This window comes from Ovis aries, chromosome 1, assembly GCF_016772045.2.
Source record: "Ovis aries strain OAR_USU_Benz2616 breed Rambouillet chromosome 1, ARS-UI_Ramb_v3.0, whole genome shotgun sequence".
In the NCBI taxonomy this organism is placed as follows: Eukaryota; Metazoa; Chordata; class Mammalia; order Artiodactyla; family Bovidae; genus Ovis; species Ovis aries.
Genome location: NC_056054.1, coordinates 212063041 through 212077275, shown reverse-complemented (window position 1 = coordinate 212077275; position 14235 = coordinate 212063041). Strand labels below are relative to the sequence as shown.

General features: G+C 38.5%; 1 protein-coding gene across 3 annotated transcripts in view; it reads left to right on the top strand.

Moving 5' to 3' along the window:
* Window positions 1–14235, top strand: part of NAALADL2 (N-acetylated alpha-linked acidic dipeptidase like 2) — a 1658881-nt gene that overhangs the window by 1574320 nt on the left and 70326 nt on the right. For all 3 annotated transcript variants that reach the window (XM_042234309.2, XM_060393545.1, XM_042234305.2), the window contains one exon: window positions 3980–4178. In XM_042234309.2, the coding sequence (XP_042090243.1) occupies window positions 3980–4178 (199 nt within the window). The remainder of the gene's footprint in view (window positions 1–3979; window positions 4179–14235) is intronic.

The window sequence follows — 14235 nt, the reverse complement described above, 5'->3', positions numbered from 1 at the left end:
TGGAAAGTAAAACTAGCTCCAGATTCATAAGCACTGCAAAATAAAATTGGGAATCCTTATGAAAGTATATATGGGGAGGAGTGTGATACAGTAGCAGGGAGGGGAGGCATGAGTTGGGGGAAGTGATAAGAAATAATGTCTGTGAGAATAAAATCATTAGCAAAGCTGTTTAAGTATTTTGTGCGTGCCTTGAGCAAATGAGCTGGTACTAATTTGTATTTAGTTTGTGTGCTCTGATAATACCAATAGTAACTTGTGTTTATATAGTGACTTAAATACTTAGAAAGTAAAATGACCATTTCCCCAAGGAAGCTGGAGAACATCAATATTAAGAAATCTGTTCATGTCCACATTGATGGTAATTAAATAAACCAGGCTCTTATATTTTCTTTATACCAAGTCGTGGTCTTCAGATGCCATGCATTATGTGAAACTTCAAGATAATTGTATCTATCCTTACAGAAATCTCTAGTTCCCAGTTCATTTTGTTTGGTCAAATGGATTATTAAACCTGAACTGTTAAGAACCTCAATTAGTTCTCTGGCATTCACTATGCCTTAAATGAAGTGTTGTTGTTGTTGTTGTTGTTTTTAATAGTCTTAGTTTGGGGGGTAATTATCAGTAGAATTTTAATTCTATATAGTTTAATTTAACCTATATTTACCCTAAAATAACTTTTTAATTTTTGTTCCCTTTTTATGCAATTATTATTGATATTTAGTAAGAAAGTAAAAGAAATAGCACTTGTTGCTGTTCATTATGCACTAAATATCTTTCTGAATGATTTTGTAGACATAATTTAATACTGTATGTCAAATAAGACATTATCTTATAATTCAATATAAACTCAACAAGATTTTTAATAAATGACTGCCACATATCAAGTATTGTGCTAGGGTACAGAGGTACAAAGAGAGAAAACATATTTCCTGTTTGTATGGGGTTCTTTTCAGTCAAGAAAAAGAGAGACAATGAAAGTAAAGCTAAAATATTGCATATGCTATGATCACAGTATATAACTTGTACATTCATTCATTATGGTTTGTCAGGCACAGTTTTAAGTGCTGGGAAATGACACCTAATGACAGTGAATGAAACAGATAAAAATCTCTTCCCTCACAGAGCTGGCATTCTCGTATTCATCCTAAGGATCACAAGGGAAAATCATTTGGGATCATAGAAATGGCTATTAGGAATCTTTGGAACATCAGTTATATATCAAAATGATTGAGTGAACCTCTGGGAGTAAAGCTACCTTTCACTCTGTAACCTCATATCCTTGAAGTAATGCGCAGGGTATGCTGTGGTGGCAGGTTTCTACTATCAGGGTCCTTTCTGAAACCAACCAGTTCCTAAAGCTGTCAATTTTCTCCACCTGCACCATCATGAAAGATAAATTCATTTAAGGCCAAATAAGGTAGAATGGTACAATTTGTCTCACTTGATTCAGTGATAATGTCTTCAATTCTGTGGTGTATGTTAGATCAGAAGAGATTTTTCTTTCTTAAATGGAAGACTCTTAAGGATGTCGAACTAGTTTTCTCTGTTGTTCAGTCTTTCAATTCTAGTATAATCCAAATGTGCCTTTATCCTTCTTTTTCTTTCCTTGTGCAAAAAGATATCTATAGGTTTTCTATGTTAATATTATGATAATTTAATAATTTAAGAGAAATCATATCTTCATAAATTGTCGTTATTAATATTGTTTCTTAAGAGGCTGGATATTCTCAATGAGCAAAAATATCTCTGCTTGCATCTTCAAGTTTTGTTGTAAAATCAAACAAGATTACTAATAAACGTGGAACACACACTGAAAATATCAAATGCCCAAACCCTGTGAACTCCTATAATTGATTGTATTCATAGTGTTAATTTTAGTGAACAGAGAGCTACAAAGAAAGCTCTTTCTTTGTAGCCTTCATTAAAACCACTTTACATAGTTGTCATTTTTTAATATTTTTTATTAGATTTTTTCTAAAAATATTGAGTCTATTTAGTCAGTAAACAATTACTGAGTGTCAGAACTATGCTGGGCTATAATGAAATTGACATATAAAATCATTCACATCAGATGAAGGTGAGAGGAAATAAAGATCACGATGTTAAAGGTTGGTATTAATAATTCTGTGACAGACATATTTTATACTACAGTTATGATTCTAATCTACTTTTCATTTTCTTAGCACATAACCTCTCTACAGTGCTTCTTAAACATTAAGATATAAGGAATAGTCTGAGTAGCATGTTGAAATTGTGGTTCCTGGGCCCTAGAGAAATTCAGAAGGTCTAGGAATCTGCATTTCCACAAAACGCAGGTGCTTTGGAAGCTGGTGATCCTTACCCTTAGACTTCACTTGGAGAAAGTGTCCCTTTGCAGCCTTTCCTTTTGCAGAGCCTTTCCCAGGAGAAGGTTCCATGAGGTCCCTTTTCAGGGACCTCTTCCACCTACTTATCACAATGCCGTGCTCTCAGGATTGCCAGTTGAGATTTACCAGATTCATTTCAGTATGTTGACTTGAAGTAATCCTCTAGTGCAGTGCTGACCTTGTTGGGGTCAGTTGTAGCTAGGCTGAGAATGGGTGAGGCAATAGTCAGTGGTGTCAAAAACTGCCTCTAATGGTGGGGCTATCTGGAAGATGATGGAAGGCCCCCCATAGCATGATAAAAGAAAGCTTTTTAAACAAGTTTAAGCACCAGCTAGGAACTGCTTACCTGGAGGGGAGTACTTTGCAAGTATTAATTATTGAACTCTCAATAAAAAAAAATCTATGGCAACCCACTCCAGTATTCTTGCCTGGAGAATCCCATGGACAGAGGAGCTTGGTGGGCTACAGTCCACGGGTCGCAAAGACTTGGACACGACTGAGCGACTTCACTCACTTATAAAGCAAGTACTACTATACGTTTGTTTCACATGAGGACATTGAGGCAAAATAACCCAGAATCACAAAGCTATTATACTATGTGGTAGAGCAAGGATTTGAACCCAAGTGGTCTCATTCTAGGATTTGGTAGCATAATTACTATACGATGTAGCCCTTCCCTTAGTCAAAGGAATATTCTTTGATCCTTTTGCTACCACCATTCATATTAGAATGACTTCCAGTAAGTTACACAAACAGATGAAAAAACAAACAAACAAAAATCATCTCAAAAGAAAAATGATATAAACATTACATAGGATAGTTTTTAGTGTATTTTCAGATCAAAGGTGTATTTCAGCTTCAAATTACAGGAATACTCTAGTAAAGCAAAAAGACCCCAGTAGACATACAACATAGAGTAACATATTCTCAGAAGAGAAGATAATTCCTTTTACAGTTTTTTTTTTTCTCCTTGAAACCCAGATATTCCATTAAGAGTATGAATTTTAAGTCAGAAAGATCAGTCTTCTAATTCTTACCTATCACTTACTTTATGATCTACGGCAGTTTGCTTACCTTTACTCTCAGCTTCTATGAAAAGACATGCCAATACAATGTTTGGTGAATATTAAATGAGATAATTGTGTGAAGTGTCTGTGTCAAATGGCTTGACAGTGTTGAGAATGTTGCATTCTTTCAACAATCAGTTTATATTTACTGGTGATATTATTATCAGCAGTGGGTTTCCTTGGTGGCTCAGATGGTGAAGAATCTGCTTACAATGCAGGAGACCTGGGTTTGATCTCTAGGTTGGGAAAATCCCCTGGAGAAGGAAATGGCAACCCACTCCTGTTCTCTTGCCTGGAGAATCCTACGGACAGAGGAGCCTTGTGGGCTACAGTTCATGGGTTCCCAAAGAGGCAGACATGAGTGAGTGACTAACACACAGTAGTAATAAATTTAATACTCAGTAGAATGTATTAGAATATTTTTGGTGGAAAGATTTTAAAAGTTGAATTAATGGCAAATCTTCCTTTTGACATCATGATTATAAAATGTTTATATTGTGCCTTTGAGATGCTCTGATCTATTACTGGCCTACTTATCTTTACCAGGTGATCAAACCAGCACCCCTCAACTGCTAGCCCTGGCCTCACACCTGCGGGAGAGTGCTGAACTCTTTCAGTCAGATGAGATGCGTCCTGCTAACGACCCCAAGGAAAGAGCTCCCATCCGTGTGCGGATGCTGAATGACATTCTCCAGGACATGGAGAAGAGCTTCCTAGTGCAGCATGCACCACCAGGGTTTTACAGGTAGGAAGTGTGCTCAAATTTGGTATTTTCATGCCTGTCAATGAAATATTTGTGTTTAACTTTCAGAATATGACATGTACCTTCTGTGAACATAAGGCTGTTTTTTTTTTCTTTTTTTTAATGTGAAGTAGTTATTTTATCTACAATTTGAGGCTCATTCTCCTACCCTCAAAGCAAAGTTCAACTGCATACATGGTGAATAAAGAAAACTTTAGTTTTCTTTATATCTGTAGATATTGATATTATTTGTAGATATGGATATCTATATCTATGATACTAGTTGGGCTTCCCAGATGACGCTAGTGATAAAGAACCTGCCTGCCAATGCAGGAGACATAAGAGACAAGGGTTTGATCCCTAGGTTGGGAAGATTCACTAGAGAGAGAATGGCTGCTCACTTCAGTTCTTGCCTGGAGAATTCCATGGACAGAGGAGCCTGGTGGGCAGTCCATGGGGTTGCAAAGAGTCAGACATGATTGAAGTCACTTAACAGAGCACAGCATGTGATACTAGTTAGCTGTATCATCTAAAAAATGACTAAGAATTTTTACATTAAATTCAATGTGAATCAAATGTGATATAGCTAATGAAAAACTAAATGTGTTGTAGGTTGTATTGGGAGAAATACTGAATCAGTAGATAAGCCTATGTTTTTATCCTAGTAAGTCTATGTTTACAACTTTGTGTTTAATTCTAGAAACTATTTACATTTTAAGAGGGAATTAAATATATTTAATAACTGACTCAATGGCATGAATTTGTGCAAAGTCCCAGAGATAGTGGAGGACAAAGGAGCTTGGTGTGCTATAGCCCATGGGGTTGCAAAGAGTTGGACATGACTTAGTGGCTGAACAACAACAGCAAAATATTCAGGGGGGAGAGGAATTTATAGGAAGGTTGCAGCAACCAGGTTATGAGACATATTTGGTTAGAGGGCTGCAATCCAGTGATTTCTGAAAATATTTTCACAATTTTAACAGATACTTTAATAAAACATTGTCATATTCAATTTAATCTCTTAGAGGATCACACAATCACATACTTGTTTTTCTGGCTCTCAGAAATAGTAGAAATGAAACAAAGAGGGCAAGTAGAGTTTCAAAAAATAAAACATTTTAATTTTTTAAATTGGTAACATTCATTGACTTCTTAATATGGATACTTAATTTGGATACTATGTTAAGCCCATTCCATGCATTAATTAATTTAATCCTGGCAAAGGGTCAATGGATCAGATATTCTTAGGGTCTCCATTTTACAGATGAGGAAACTGGGCTCAAAAATGCTAAATGTCATGCTAAATGACTTGCCAAAATAGTAAAGCAGACTTGAGAATATCCTGTCTCTCACTTTGCTAATAAAATGTTGTTTGTTTGTTTGTTTGTTTGTTTTTTACTTTATATTGGAGAATAGTTGATTAGCAAAGTGTTAGTTTCAGGTGTACATCAAATTAATTTAATCATATTTCAGTCACATCTTTTCCAAACTCTTTCATACTTAGGTTGTTAGAGAGTATTGAGCATCATGACCTAGGCTATACAGTTTGTTTTGTAAATAAGTTAATTTGTATCATTTTTTTAGATACCGCATTTAAGTGATACCATAGATATGTGTCTTTGTCTGACATTTCAGTGAGTATGATCATCTCCAGGTACATCCATGTTGCTACAAATGGCATTATTTCATTCTTTTTAATGGCTAAGAACTATTCTATTGTACATATGAACCACATCTTCTTTTTCTATTACTCTGTCAATGGACATTTAGGTGGCTTCCATGTCTTGGCTATTGTAAACAACACTGCAGTGAACATGGGGTGCATGTATCCTTTCAAATCACGGTTTCTTCCAGATATATATGTTCAGGAGTGGGACTGCTGGATCATATGCTGGATCTACCTTCAGTTTCTTAAGGAAGCTTCATATGGTTCTCTATAGTGTCTGAACCAACTTTCATTCCCACCAAGAGCACAGGAGGGCTCCCTTTTCTACACATCTTCTCCAGCATTGACTGCAGATGTTTTGATGATGGCCATTCTGACCTGTGTGAGATGATGTCTCACTGTAGCTTTGATCTGCAGATCTTATTGTGGTTTTGATTTGTGGATAAATTGAAAAAGCCCTGCAACCTTGGGATCCCACTTGATCATGGTGTGTAACAATTTTAACATGTTGTTGGATTCATTTTGCTAGTATTTTGTTGAGGATTTTTACATGTATATTCATCAGTGATATTAACCTGTATTTTTCTTGTGGCATCTTTGTCTGTTTTTGGTATCAGAGTGATGGTAGCCTCACAGAATGTGTTTGGAAGTGTTCCTTCCTCTGAAATACTTTGAAATACGTCAGAAAAATAAGTGTTAGCTTCAGAAGGATAGGTGCTAACTCTCCTCTAAGTGTTTGGCAGGACTTATCTGTGAAGCCCTCTGATCCTGGAATTTTGTTTCTTGAAGTGAAAGTGAAGTCGCTCAGTTGTGTCCGACTGTTTGAGACCCCATGGACTGTAGCCCACCAGGCTCCTCTGTCCATGGGATTCTCCAGGCAAGAATACTGGAGTGGGTTGTCATTTCCTTCTCCAGGGGATCTTCCCAACCCAGGGATCGAACCCAGGTCTCCCGCATTGCAGGCAGACACTTTAACCTCTGAGCCACCAGGGAGGTTTGTTTTTGTTTTGTTTTGTTTTTGTAATGTTCCCTGAACTCTATTATGATAACTTCTTTACAAATGTTTATCCCTGAATTTTCCCCTTGAAAAACATTAGTTATGAGTATAAAAACATGCATTTATACCAAGTTCAGTCATGGGGCTTTTGGTTTTGAGCTACTGTTGTTGTTCAGCCACTGCAAGTTGTGCCACTCTCTGCAACCCCACGGACAGCAGCATACCAGGCCTCCCTATCCTTCACCATCTCCCGGAGTTTGCCTAAGTTCATATCCATAGAATTAGTGATGCCTTACAACCATCTCATCCTCAAACACCTGTTCTCTTTCTGCCTTCCATCTTTCAAAGCATCAGGGTCTTTTCCAATGAATCAGCTGTTCACATCAGGTGGCCAAATTATTGGAGCTTCAGCTTTAGCATCAATCATTCCAGTGAATATTCAGGGTTGATTTCCTTTAGGATTGACTCGTTTGATCTCCTTGCAGTCTAAGGGACTCTCAAGAATCTTCTCCAGCACCAGAGTTTGAAGGCATCAATTCTTTGGTGCTCTGCCTTCCTTATGATCCAACTCTCACATCTGTACATGACTACTGGAAAGGCCATGGCCTTGGCTATATGGACCTTTGTTGGCACAGTGATATTTTTTTTGCTTTTTGATATGCTGTCTAGGTTTGTCATAGCTTTTCTTCCAAGGAGCAGGTGTCTTTTAGTTTCATGGCTGTAGTCATTTCTACAGTGATTTTAGAGCCCAAAAGAGGAAATAAGTTACTGCTTCCACCTTTTCCCCTTCTGTTTGCCATGAAGTGATGGGGCTGGATGCCATGATCTCAGAATTTTTTTTAATACTGAGTTTTAAGCCAATGTTTTCACTCATTTTTTACCCTCATCAAGGGGCTCCTAGTCCCCCTTCTTTTTTGCCATTAAACTGGTATTATCTGCATATCTGAGGTTGTTGATATTTCTCCTAGCAATCTTGATTCCAAATTGTAACTCATCCATCCTGGCAATTTCCATGATGTGCTCCCATAAGTTCAATAAACAGAGTGACAATAAACAGCCTTGTCATACTCCTTTCTCAATTTTGAACCAATCAGTTGTTCCAAATAAGGTTCTAACTGTTGCTTCTTGACCCATATACAGGATTCTCAGGAGACAGGTAAGACGGTCTGGTATTCCCGTCTCTTTGAGCTATGCATTATATAATTTAGAATCAGTGACTCTCTGCTTGTAATGAAATGCTAGCAAGTTGATCTTTAAAATTTTTGGCATCTTGAAATTGAAAATTGACTAATCGTGTCTACCTGGACCTTAAGGGAAAAAGCAGAAGAAACGCTGGTGCTTGTTTCAGTTTTTTCGCAGTACAGTGTATACTCCAGTGTACACTCCAGTACTCATCTGGTGTACAGTCCGAGTACACATCTGGAGCACATCTGTATCACTTGAACCTTGTATACAGTCCCATGTACAGTAGTGTACAGCCAGTGTACATTGTGTACAGTCCAGTGTACAGTCCATGCACATCCAATGTATACTGTATACAGTCAGTGTACAGTATAGTGTAAAGCCAGTGTACATAGTGCATTCTAGTATACATTCCAGTGTACAGTCTAGTAAACACTCCAGTACACATCTGTACAGTCCAAGTGCACAGTTGCACACAGCTGGAACACATCTGGAACACATCTGAAGAATCAGATATATAGGCCAAGAGCACAGCTGGAATACATCTGGAGCACAGCTGGACAATCAGATATACAGGCCAAATGCACAGCGGGAACACAGCTGGAAAATATCTCGAGCATAGCTGGACACATTTGGAGAATGATGTTCAGGCCAAATGCATAGCTGGGTGCATCTGGGACATAGGTGGGCACATCTGGTGTACAGTCCACCATATGTCCAGTGTACAGTTCAGTGTATACCAGTGTACAGTGCTATATACTCCAGTGTATGTCCAGTGTACACAGTGCAGTGTAATGTGCCGTGTACACTCCAGTGTACATCCAATGTACAGTGCAATGTATGTCCAGTGTCTGTCTATTCTCCAGGTCCATAAAATCCTATGAATGGCTTTAGAGTCATTCTTAGAAGAAATGGCAAAGAAACAGATAGTCAATAGATTCAAAGAAGGAAGGATAAAAGGAATAAAATTTAAGTGAACTGAAAACTGGATTGCTTGGCACTGAATTCAGGTCAGTGATGTGCCAGAGCTCTCTTGTTCTGGCCCACACAACCAACATTAAAAACATCGGGAATTTTGCCAGCTGATTGTCAAGCCCTTTGTAGCTTGAAATTAGCAAGCACTACACATCAGGACTTTTGGTTATTAGGAAGTCTATGTTCGAGTGGACAATTGACATCCCTGATCATGGTACAGTCAGTCCAAGCTCATGTCCATGCAACAGGTGACGCCACTGAAACTCCTGCATGCCAGTGTCTGGCAGTTCATGTCCTAAGTATCTCCCTGGTGTGTTCCTTTTCTCTCATCCTGCCATCTCTGTCTTAGTTCCTATCTTGATGGTCTCTGTCCTAGATGACTGCTGTTGCTTCCTCGCCAATTCTACCACTGGAACAAGATTATTTTTAAACCTACCATTAGGACTTCCCTGGAGGTCCAGTGGCTAAGACTCCACACTCCCACTGCAGGCATGCAGGTTCGACTCCTGGTCAGGAAATTAAGATCCTACATGCCTCAATGTATCTCATGATTTCCTAAAGTTCATCAGGGTGGACTGAGCTCCCCTGGGATGCATGGAGCCTCTGCGGCTCATTCTGCATCTTGTTCTCGGGTAGCAGGAGCAGAAGCTGTTGATGGGCCATTGGGTCACCATGAGCATAAGTGGGGAGGCTCTTTAATCTACTCTTTGCCTGTCAGTTGCCATGAACAGAGAGCAGTGATACTCTAATGTGTGCTTCCTGATTTCTGAGGCCTCAGAACCATATCCAGTTTCTCCTGCCTGATCCTCTCAGAGGTTCTTCAGGATTGTTGTAAACTGAGGTCCCAAAACCTGTCTGTGCTATACTGGAGTTCCTTATACCTCTAGGAGCTCCACTAGCTTCCCACAGTAACTAGAGGAGAAAATTGGCAATATAAGGTCTCTACCTTCAAGGAGTTTAATTCAAGAGGTAAAATATACAAATCATAATAAATTTCCAGAATACTTATTCAAAGTACTCAATGAATGCTACACGTAAGGTGTACTGTTGGGATTCACAGAAGAGAGAAATTACCTTCTGGCAGTCAGAAACTTTACAGAGGAAGGGAAAAATTTATCTGGTCTTCAGGTAGGATATCCAATAAATTTGGGAGTGCTCTAGACTGAATGTTTGTGTCCTCCCAAAATTTGTATGTTGAGACCTAATGATAATGTTTGCAGATGGGGTCTTTAGGAGATAATTAGGTCATGAGGACACTCATAAGTGGGATTAGCATCCTTACAAAAGAAACCTCCTTCACCCATACTGCTATGTGAAGACAGAGTCATCTATAGTTCACCAAGCAACACCTAACCAGACATGGAATCTGCCAGTACCTTGATCTTGGACTTCTCAGCCTCCGGAACTGTGGGAAATAATATTTGTGGTGTTTATAACTCACTCAGTATATAGTGCTATGTTGTAGCAGTCCAAACTAACTAACAAAGGGAGCATTATCAGGGAAGGATAGAGTGAATAGAGAGACACAAAGGAGAAGTTGTGTGTGGTGTGCTGGGGAGTGAAGCACAGAAAGTGGAGTCTTCTGAATTGTTATTGAGTTCATGATTATGGAAAGGTAGGAAGGAACCAAGTGATAGAGTTCCATGCATGCTCTGTTGAGAGCTTTGGGCTTTATTTTTTTACACAAAAGACGCTATTAACAAACCTGTGTTAACTTATCTGGTCTTCCAAATAGGGTGCCCTGGAGCTGGGAAGTTAGAGAAACTGTGGATTTAGGAAATGCATGAAGTGGTGAGAATATGATTTGGCATGTTATTGTCAGGAATGAAAAGCAAATCCAATTTGGGAGATGGTATTAAGGAAGAATGGGAAAACTTAACCAACTAGTGGCTGTGGGAATTTTATTTTAGGGTTCACATGGAGTTAGGCAGATGAACAAGTGTTGAGTAGTAGAAAGAGTCTCCTCTCTGCCCATTTCTCCAGCCAGTTAGTTAAGACACTCAATATCTTCGCTCTCCATGTAACTGTATGGAAATCTGTTAAGAAAAGTAACTCCCAAAGTCCTTTTCCTCTAAAAATCTGATTTAATGCACATTCACTGCCTTAACCCTCCCAAACTCTACAGTCAAGGGGGATCCTACTAATCCTGAGGAAGAGGTATAAGAAAGAGCACAATGATAGACTGTAGTAGTGTAATGAAAACGTCCTAAGAGCTCCAGAGGTACTGAGATTGGTAGGCAATGGGGAGCAGACACAATGATGTATATGATCAGGGACTATCATAAAAGTGTGTTGAAAACTACAAAACATTGCAAAAATATTGCTACTATCAAAATTCAGCAATTCAAGATCTAACTTGTTGCCCCTGAGTAAGGAGGAGATTACGTATTTTCTTAGGAATTCTGAATCTTCTCTCTCCCTCCTTCTTTTATTGTAGTTCTAATATGGACTGCTTTCCTGCTCCAGGGAACTGGCATATCTGCAGATGATATATTGTGGCATCTGTGTTTTGTTGTTGGATTCCTTTTAGCTCCCTATAGTTCTCAGCAAAGGTAGACTAAGCAGTATAATCCAGTAATCTATTCATTCTCCAATAAAATAGATATTTATTAAAAACAGAGCGGTTTTAGGTTTAGAGGAAAATTGAGCAGAAAGGACAGAGTTCTTATACAACCCTTCATAGGCACAAACAGTTCCCTCAGCTCCCAACACATAGTTCCCTATTATTAACATCTTATAGCAGTGTAGTACATTTGTTAAACAGTTGATGAGCCAATGTTGATGTATTATTAACTAAAGTTCATAATTTATATTAGGATTCATTTTTGTTTGTTCTTTACATTCTATGGATTTTGACAAATGTTTAATGGCACACAGCTACCATTTCAGTATCATACAGAATAGTTTCTTTGCCCTAAAAAAATCTGTGTTCCACCTATCCCTCCCTCCACCTCTGATGGCAATCACTGATCTGTTTACTGTCTCCAAGTCATATAGTTTGAATCATACAGCATGTAATCTTTGCATTTAGGCCTCATCACTAAGCAGTAAGAATTTGTTTCTTTCATATTAATTTCTCTTTATCACTGAACCATATTCCACTGCACAGATATACTAGTTTGTTTATCCACACACCAATTGGAGGACATTTTAGTTGCTTTCAAATGTTCACAGTTATGAACTAAGCTGTAATGTACATCTGTGGGCAGGTTCTTGTGCAGATGTACATTTTCAACTCATTTGGGTAAATACCAAGAAGCACAACTGCTGGATCATATAATAAGCCTATGTATAGTTTTGTAAGAAACTGCCAAACTGCCTTCCAAATTGGCTGTACCATTTTGCATTCCCACTAGCAATAAGGAAGACTTTTGGTTGCTCCACTTCCTCATTAGCATTTGCTGTTGTCAGTATTGTGAAGTTCATTCATTTCAAGAGATGGGTAATGTTATCCCATTGTTTTCAACTGAAATTCTCTAATGACATATGATGCTGAGCATCATTTTATATATTTACTTTCTACCTGTATACCTTCTTTGGTGAGGTGTTTGTTCATATATTTTCCCTATCTTTTGAGTTATATGTTTCCTTACTATTGAGTTTTTAAAATCTCTTTTTATATTTTAGATGCCAAAACTTTATCAGGTATGAATGCTGCAAATATTTTTTAAGAGTGACTGTGGCAGAGCAGAAGTTTTAAATTTTAATGAAATCTAACATATCAATTTTTTTTCATCAATTATTCTTTTGGTATTATATCTAACAGCCCATCATCAAACCCAGGCTCAGATCTAGATTTTTCTCCTATGTTGTCTTCTAGTTATTTTATAGTTCGGTGTTTTATATTTAGGTCACTGATCCATTTCAAATTAATTTTTATGAAAGATATAAGGTCGCTGTCTAGATTCATTATTTTTGCATGTGGATATCTTATGCCAGCACTATTTGTAGGAAAAAAAAAAACAACAACAACTATTCTTTCCCATTGAATTGCCTTTCTTCTTTTGCCATACAATTTTGGATTATCTCTTGGGTAAAGACATAGGCAATGGCAAGCCACTCCAGTACTCTTGCCTGGAAAATCCCATGGATGGAGGAGCCTGGTAGGCTGCATGGGGTCATGAAGGGTCAGACACAACTGAGCGACTTCACTTTTCACTTTCATGCGTTGGAGAAGGAAATGGCAACCCACTCCAGTGTTCTTGCCTGGAGAATCCCAGGGACGGGGGAGCCTGGTGGGCTGCCGTCTATGGGGTTACACACAGTCGGACACGACTAAAGCGACTTAGCAGCAGCAAAGACATAGGAGTGGAATTGCTATTCCTATGATGAAACAGGAAGGCTCAAGAAGGGTGATATTCCCTTCCCCAAGTTGCAATAATATCACAGTAATTACCCTTTGACAAAATATAGCACCCTGACAAAGTTTCTTATCTGGAGATTAGGGCTTTTTGATAGAGAAGATTCTGGAGGATTTCCTGATATTTAACTTTTTTCTGCCACAACCATCAGGGGATTTTTCTCAAATTCTTACATGATTTAGAATACCTCTACTGGAGATGGAGACAAGATGATGGGGTAGAAAGACAAGAGCTCACCTCATTTTTATGGAAATAGGAGAATCACTAATGGCTGAACAACCATCAGGAAAATAAAGGTTGGAACCTACCAAAAAGATATCCTACATCCAATGACAAGCAGCCATTACAAGTCAGTAGGAGAGGAATAACTGCAATAAAATCAAATCTCGTACTCACCAGGTGAGTGATGAACAAACTGGAAAATAATTATACCACAAAAGTTCTCCCACAGAAGTGAAAGTTCTGAGCTCCATGTCAGGTTCCATGGTTTAGGGTTCTGGCAATGGGAAAAGAAGCCCCCAGAGAATTTGGCTTTGAAGACCAGTGGTATTTGATCACAGGAAATCCACACGACTGGGGGAAACAGAAACTCCACTTTTGGAGGGTCCACACAAAGTCTCATGCACATAAGGATCCAGGGGAAAAGAAGTAACCTCATAAGAGCATGGGCCAGACCTACCTGCTAGTACTGGAGGATCTCCTGCAGAGGCCCAGGGTGTTAAATCTCACCAACTTTGCATTATAGGGGTTCCAAAGGAGAAAGGACCTGAGAAAATATTTGAAGAGATTATAACTGAAGAGTCCCCCGCATAGGATAGTCAACTAAATCCAGGAAACACAGAGTCCCAGCCAGGATAAATACAAGAAGGAACATGCCTA